This window comes from Sinocyclocheilus anshuiensis, unplaced genomic scaffold, assembly GCF_001515605.1.
Source record: "Sinocyclocheilus anshuiensis isolate Anshui unplaced genomic scaffold, SAMN03320099.WGS_v1.1 scaffold816, whole genome shotgun sequence".
Lineage (NCBI taxonomy): Eukaryota > Metazoa > Chordata > Actinopteri > Cypriniformes > Cyprinidae > Sinocyclocheilus > Sinocyclocheilus anshuiensis.
This window is the reverse complement of record NW_015554154.1, coordinates 838,596-846,681: the sequence shown is the minus strand read 5'-3', so window position 1 is coordinate 846,681 and position 8,086 is coordinate 838,596. Positions and strand designations below refer to the sequence as shown.

The 8,086-nt window shown below is 36.8% G+C and overlaps 1 protein-coding gene and 1 long non-coding RNA gene across 10 annotated transcripts in view; one reads left to right on the top strand and one right to left on the bottom strand.

The window, feature by feature from the left end:
• The window catches only part of LOC107670746 (tight junction protein ZO-1-like), a 133,864-nt gene that overhangs the window by 94,379 nt on the left and 31,399 nt on the right, over positions 1-8,086 (top strand). For all 9 annotated transcript variants that reach the window (XM_016463473.1, XM_016463472.1, XM_016463481.1 and 6 more), the window contains 6 exons: positions 681-805; positions 1,317-1,419; positions 2,117-2,417; positions 2,705-2,808; positions 6,286-6,451; positions 6,664-6,799. In XM_016463473.1, the coding sequence (XP_016318959.1) occupies positions 681-805; positions 1,317-1,419; positions 2,117-2,417; positions 2,705-2,808; positions 6,286-6,451; positions 6,664-6,799 (935 nt within the window). The remainder of the gene's footprint in view (positions 1-680; positions 806-1,316; positions 1,420-2,116; positions 2,418-2,704; positions 2,809-6,285; positions 6,452-6,663; positions 6,800-8,086) is intronic.
• Positions 6,071-8,086, bottom strand: part of LOC107670747 (uncharacterized) — a 10,655-nt gene continuing 8,639 nt past the window's right edge. Inside the window, exon 3 of the long non-coding RNA XR_001632116.1 lies at positions 6,071-6,087. This is a non-coding gene — a long non-coding RNA (uncharacterized LOC107670747). The remainder of the gene's footprint in view (positions 6,088-8,086) is intronic.

Sequence of the window (8,086 nt, the reverse complement as noted above, 5' to 3'; positions counted from 1 at the left end):
GAACAGACCAGTGTGTGTGTGTGTGTGTGTGTGTGTGTGTGTGTGTGTGTGTGTGTGTGTGTGTGTGAAGATGCCCAGTGACATCAGGAAAGGCTCTAAACAGAGCTCTGGCCATCTGTCTGCAGTCTGTCTGTCACTCTCTACCTCTTCAGTCTTATCTTCCTTTCTTTGTGATTGCTTGAGTGCAAAAGTGAGAGCTCAGAGCTTCAGACACCTGGGAGATTGAAAAGCTGCCAGACATTGCAAACGCATATCACTGGCACACAGACGAGTTTACTGAGGCTAACCGAGTTAAAGGGGGGTATCTGAGGACACCATCCTTAGCGAGAGCGCTCACAATCTGGGTCGATGAAAGCAAGGACACAGCCTTCTCATGCGGGACTTTTTGCCAGGCTGCATGTTCCAATCTCATTAAATACTAAATGCAATCAGGGTAAAATCCCAGCAGCTAGCAGGTTAAGGTCTCGAGTGTATATCTACCTAAGTTCCTCCAAATCCCACATAAATTGACCCTGTACACACACACACACACACACACACACACACACACACACACAGACAGAGTAACCTACATATTGGTCTTCATCATTCTGTTCCATGTAATGTAATGTAATTATACAGAGATGTGCTGTGAATTCAAAGAGCTCACTCTACACCGTGTATGTTCATGTCCTTTGCAGGCGCCAGGTTTCGGGTTTGGAATCGCCATCTCAGGGGGCCGTGACAACCCTCATTTCCAGAGCGGAGAGACCTCTATAGTGATCTCAGATGTGCTCAAAGGGGGACCAGCGGAAGGACTTTTACAGTAAGATATTTAATATTTAGGGTATTCAACATTTAAAACAGATTTTTAACTAACATAGTTATTTAAATGAAAATAAAATTTGTATTTAATATTTGTATGTATAAAGATGCATTTTAAATAAATAATAAAAAAATAAAAAAATAAAAAAATTCATATATATCTGTCTAGCTATATAAATACTAAAAAATATATGGATGTATTATTTATATATCTGTGTGTATATATAAAATTTTTATGTAATTATGACTTATACAATTTACTTTTAAATTATATTTGTTAAAATATTTATATAAAAACATTTAGATTTTTATTTTCTTCACAAAATATATATATAAATCTCATATAAACGATATATATATCTATGTGTATATGTAATTACAAATGTATGTAATTATAGCATATACATTTTAATTCTAATTTATAAAAAAATCTGTATTTGTTAAAATATTTATATTAAAAAATCATTTAGATTTTTCTTTTCTTCACAAAAATATATATTTTTTGTCTGCAGAGAGAATGATAGAGTGGTGATGGTGAACGGTGTCTCCATGGACAATGTGGAGCATGCCTACGCTGTTCAGCAGCTGAGAAAAAGTGGAAAGAATGCCAAAATTGTAAGTTAACAACACATCATCATCCCTCGTACATTGCATCAGTCCTGTACAACCTTGAGTCTTAACTGGGCTACAGATGTGAGTAGTGGGCTGTGATGGAGAATGGAAGAACTTGAGGAAGGCAGGACGTGGAGGTGATCAGTCATGACTGAGCTTTACATTAAGCAGTGAGGAATGCTGGGAGTCAAACTGCAGTACTGCAGAGTATTTGTCTTTGTGAGCATACAGGAGCTGTTAGTCAGTGTCTAGACACTTTCTGTTTTTTTTTTTTGTCCTCTCTGAAGAGGCATGACCTTTAGAGCTAGATTTTTTAAGTGCAGAGTTTGATCTGTACTTCAGGGTTTCTGTGATACGAATGACATGGATACACACATTCACAGCTGATACTGACATAATTGATGAATCCACACTTTAAATGAAGATACATAAGAAAATAATATGCACACTCAGATATTCCCCAAAAACATATGAATATGTAATATAATTAATTATGTTTTTTATTTTGGACTCTGAGTGCAATTAATGGCCTCATTTGATCACAAAATGCATTGACCAATCAGAATGAAGTATTCTAGAGAGCTGTGTAATAATGGTATATAACGGGCTATTGCCCTTGCTAATGTTAATATACTCTTGTTACCTTTTAGAATGTAAATCTTATTCATCTGGTTGAAATGTTAATATATTGCCTGTTCAGACTATCCGCAGAAAGCGGAAGGTGCCGATTCCTGTAAGTCGAGGGGGAGACAGAGAGACTATGTCAGAGCGAGAGGAAGAGGACGACACTGAGGAGGATGATTATGAGGGACCAGCACGTGCAGGGGGAGCGAGTGGAGGCACTAGCAGAAGAAACGAGCGCAGTGGCAGCACCGGCAGGAGAGACCATAGTAATTCCCGTGAGAGGAGCATTTCCCCACGCTCAGACAGAAGATCAGTTGCATCCAACGTCCCGCAACAACCTTCCAAAGTCACACTTGTCAAGTCCCGCAAGAATGAAGGTGGGTGGAGCTGTTAAAAATTGGAGGACAAACCTCTTAATTACTATTGATGGCTTCAACAGAGGGCTTGGCAAACATATTAGAATGTGTAAACAGGTGTAATGCAGGCTGTTATACATTAGCTAATAGCTGTGATTAGTCTACTGGCAGAAATACCCACAGGGTGCTTTCAACAAGAACAAAGCTGTAGTAAGTTACTCAGTAGCCAGATTTATCAGTCACTCATTAATTCAAGTGGATTATGTCTGTTATTGTTCATTCTTGTGTGTATTTTCTGTTGTGCACAGAATACGGCCTGCGTCTGGCCAGCCACATATTTGTAAAGGACATTTCTCCCGAGAGCCTTGCAGCCCGTGATGGCAGCATACAAGAGGGAGACGTCGTCCTGAAGGTATGAGAAGTGGTGTCTGGGATGGATCAGAGATGGTTTCAGGAAAAAAAAGAGAACTGGATTGAGCGGTACCAGCGGTAGTTGCTGGTACCCTTACTTGGCCTGAAAAGCTTCACCAGTGTTTTGTGGACCCTTAATATTTCTATAAAAATGTTTGGCTGTTTAAGTCACAATGAGAAATTGTGAACATTTGGCTCCCTCTAAACTCATGAAAACCGCTCCAAGTTATCTATCATGCTCTCAGCGTTTGGCTTCCCATATATGGACTGCCCACTGTGAACGTTCAAAATGATTGACAGGCAGAAATCACCTCAAAAGCCTTCTCATGAATGAAGAATCTGACAGTTGCTTGTGGTCACTGTTTGTTCATAAAGACTAGGGCAGATGAGTGTGCTATCTCAGCTTAGGTATTTATATCTTTCAGGGATATTTCCATAAAGGCACTTACATCACCTTTAGGTACAGTAACTTTAAGCAAACTAAAATTTAATTTGTTAAACCTCTTTCACCCTCATTCTTAATGTTTACGTTATTATACTTTAATTTCTACCTATATATGCTCAGACCTGCCAACCTGTACGCATTTTGCGTAGCGGATACGCATTTTGACCTCAAAGTACGCTGGTACGATTTGTCACTCTAAACTACGCAAAAAAACCTGGTGTGACGCCTCTGTCCACGTGCAGTATTCGGCAGACCTGCCAACCTGTATGCATTTTGCGTAGCGGATACGCATTTTGACCTCAAAGTACGCTGGTACGATTTGTCACTCTAAACTGCACAAAAACCTGGTGACGCCTCTGTCCACGTGCAGTATTCAAAACAAGCAACAGAAAAAGATGAAGAGTTCAACCAATCAGAGCGGTTTTTTTAGGTTTTGCTTTTACATTTCTGTGCGTTTTATTTCTCCCCAAGCTGGCTCTGTGTGTCCGTGAGTCTGCGCGCTGAGATGAGGAAACGCCTGCATGTGAAAAAGCAACACACACCGAGCATCTTCCCTTGTAATGACTAAACCTTTTGTCCAACAACAAAAAAGAACATTATAACATTATTTTACTGCACAACATCAGACAAATATTTAAAATAATTTCCCTCTTGATCTGATGTGGCTTCTTATCACAGAATGACGCAGAAATAAATTCTACACTGGAATAACGGCTAAATCGATTAGCAGTGGATTATAAATATAACGTTACTTAATTATTAAAATACTCGAGGTGGTTTTAAGAACACAGATAAACATTGTCCAGGGATTAAAGTTCTTCGTCGCTACGACGGATTTCTGTTAATTGCAGCGAGTCTATGACGGATTTCTGTCAGTTGGAAAAAATGAGGGGAAAAGAAACATTTAGCGCGTTGTTGTTGTTGTTGTTGTTGTTGTTCTGCCGGCCGGCACACCAGAAATCATCCCCACCACGGCTGCAGCTTCTCAGTGACAACATAGTGATGCCGCTCGCATCATTCACAGTCGGGTTATTAGCAGAGAACACAGAGCAGGACTTGAATTTCGGCGCGGCATTGCGTCTATAATAATTCTACTCATTCCCGCAGGTTCCGCACTTATAGCACGATGACAGATGACAGAACGTATCATTTGCACGTGCTTTTGAGTCTTGAGAACTCACTCGCGCGCTCTCATTTTCTGTAGATGAAAATGATGCCATTACAAAGGTAAAAATAAAATACCCCTGTAAGTCACTTTAAGGAGTCAAATGTCACCTCATATTAGGAAGGATAATTTTTTAACTAAATTTTTGATTATTGATCAGAAGGTGCTCCTAAATGTTTTTAAATTAGGAGGACAAGAGCTCCTAAAAAGAAAAGTAAGCATAGAGCCATATGTGTAACAGTATATTAGATCCGTGCATGAGGTCTTAAAGAGACAGCAGCCTAAATAAACCTCCAATGTACAGTGAAGACTAACCAGTGTTATTTTACAGCTGAATAGATTATAGTTAGACCTAACTGAAAAAAATTTAAGTACTGTTAATTTAATTTGTATCTTGTTATTGTTTTTGTTTGTGCTATTGATTGTCATTAATTTATTTGTTCTTATTTTATTATTTACTGTTTACTTGTATATAAATTTTAAAAAGCTTATAAACATACATTTTTGAATTTGACATAGATGAAAATTATGCCATTACAAAGGTAAAAAGAAAATACCCCTGTAAGTCACTTTTTCTAATTACAAGAAAAAACTGCTCTTAAACTGGGTGTGTGACAGGTATGGCTGTGGAATGGGGTTTGGCTGAGGAAAAATCTTCAAAATATTTTTTTTGTTCTTTAACCCCTGCATTGTCACAGTACAGTGTTTATTATCTTAATGTTCTTTTTGAATGTCATCATTCAAAGCGTTTCTGTCTTCTTTCATTCAGTTAGTTGATCACGCTGGCTGTTTTTGCCCATATTAGGAATTTCCTGCAGCGTCCTGAGTTCTATTTCTTCTATAATGTATATGTGGAATTTCTGGGCGTCCAGTGTGAATGAAACACACATTACATGTGTTCATAGCACTAAATAATGGCCAGTCCATAAAAATAATACTACTTTTTTTAAATAGCATTTAAAAATAGCAAAAAAGAACTAAACCAAAAACTGTGGTAAAAAAACAAAAAAAAACTGACGTATTTATTGAACCGTGGGCTAACTGTATTGTTGCATCCGTACTGTTTACTCTGAAATACTGTATAACAGGAATATCACAAACTGAGTGCAGACCCTGATTATTAACCTATAAAAAAAATATTTAACATTAAATCTTGCCACAAGATGTTTTCAAGAAATTATTTTATTTTCACATGGATACATTAAACTGTTCAAAAGAGACATTTCAAATAAGTTCTATTCCTTTTAACTTTCTGTTCATCAGTTCATCACAGAATCCTGAAAAAAATTGATCAGTTTCCACATTGTAGCACCAGCACCACTGTTTTCAACTTTGATAATAATAAGAATCATATGATAAGCACCAAATCAGCATAGTAGATTGATTTCTGATGGATTCTGTGACACTGAATGGCTGGTAAAAATTAATCTTAGCATCACATAAATAACGCTTTAATATTACATTTTAAAGTATATAAAAAAAAATATTTGTTTTAAATAGTAATAGTATTTCCTAATATTAATGTTTTCTGTATTTTTAATCAAAATAAATTCAGCCTTGGTGAGGAGTCACAAGAGACTTCTTTAAAAAATTTTTTTTACAAAAGTCATGCTGACATTAAAAACTTTTGAACAGTAGTGTATATTGTTGGTTTATTTGCATTTTGCTGTCTGCAGGGCTAATCAGAGAGCTAAGAGAGTTTATAATTTGAAAATGCTTAATTTATCAACATACATTATACCTGGCTTATATTATTTGATCAGACCTTTGTCACTTTTAAGCTATATTATGCAAAATGCCAGACTTATGTATCCATAGTTCATCCACAAAATGGCGTTCTTTCTGTTCTCCTTCTCCTCTCCATATAGATCAATGGCACAGTGACTGAGAACCTGTCTTTGATAGACGCAAAGAAGCTTATAGAGCGATCGAAAGGCAAGCTGAAAATGGTGGTGCAGAGAGACGAGAGGGCGACACTCCTAAACATTCCAGATATGGACGATAGCATTCCCTCAGCTAATTCAGACAGAGATGGTGAGATGATCCTAGTTAAAAATGTACATCTAAAAAGAATCTAAGATTAGACTTAAGGTCAGACATTAACTTAAGACTTTATATCTTACATCGTGTTCATTACATGGCTTTCTTGTCCTTTTTATTTTCCTTTTTCTTGTAGAATTTTTGTCTTTTTCTAAAAGTCAACTTGGATTAAATTCAAACTTGGAAATCATGATTTGTTTCAACAGACATTTCAGAAATTCATTCACTGGCATCAGATCATTCCCATGAGCACACCCGTCGCAGTCGATCCCGTTCCCCTGACAAACGCTCAGAGCCCTCCGACATCTCCGGCCACTCTCCACAGCAGATGAGCAACGGCAGGTAAGAGACACCAGAAATGCTTACATTAACCAACTTAACTTTTCCATTAGTGCCCCTTAATTCACTGCCATGGTTAACGTCATGCTTTGGATTGTCTCACTAATTTAGAGAGATGAATATATACTATATGATATGCATGCAAGTCACATCTCAGCTACTAGCAGGTTCAGATGTCAGCTAGAGCAGTAAAGCTGCATCGATCTGCCTAATGACAGAAGAGTGCTCTGATTGATTACTGGTCCTAAGAGATATTTTAAGGTTTCCATCCCCCTTACTCCGGAGCCTGCTTTAAATGTTATTATTAATCGTATGAATCAGAATAATCAGTGAAGCAGATAGGACTGATTTGCACACTTACAGCTTTAAGAAATATTACACTTACTGTCACTGATTTGTATTTGTGTGAAATATTTTTTTTTTATTTTTTCGTTTTGTTTTGCTTGCAGTCACAGGAGAGTGTAAGTGTTGGTCATAGTGCAGTGAGCTGGCTGACCGTAACTCAGTTTGACACTACAGTAGAGCTGAGCTCATGTAGCTGTCTTAACTAACGTAGTAGATGTGCTCTAGCACTGTAGACATGAGAAGTGTTGACAGCAAGCAGTCTGATGATTTCTTTCAGTGTTCTTTGTGTGTATGTTTGTATAAGAGACAATGAAGTACAAGAATCAGTGTTTGGATATCTGTTGTATGATGCTACAGACTAGTAAAAACCTCAAAGGTTTGGACATATCAGCTTGTCTCATATACCATATGACATTTAGTTTATGTGTGTGTGTGCGTGTGTGATCGGAGTAATTTTAGCATGTCAAATTAGTTCAGTTAAAAAAAATCAAGAGGCAACTTGTTGCCAAAGAACTTGACTATGACTATTTTAATTTGTCACCTGAGAACATGACATGACAAGTTTATTTACTGAAAGTGAGGTAAACTCACTTGGTGCATCACAAATATAATATATATGCATATATAAACACTAGTCCTTTACCAAAAATTACTGTGGTAACCACAGTTTTTTACCAAAATATGTACTAGTTATTATTCCAAAAAACAAAAACAAACATAGAGCTATCAATTTATTGTATTTATTGTGTACAAAATTTTTTGTAACATTTTTTGTTTCTGTTTTATGATTTGAGTCTCAGTAATATCTTTATCTTCATTTTGATGTGTGATTAATTGTTCAATTAAAAGTTGATTGAAGGGGTCATATGATGTTGCTAAAAAGAACATTATTTGGTGTATTTGGTGTAATGAAATGTGTTTATGCAGTTTAAGGTTCAAAAAACA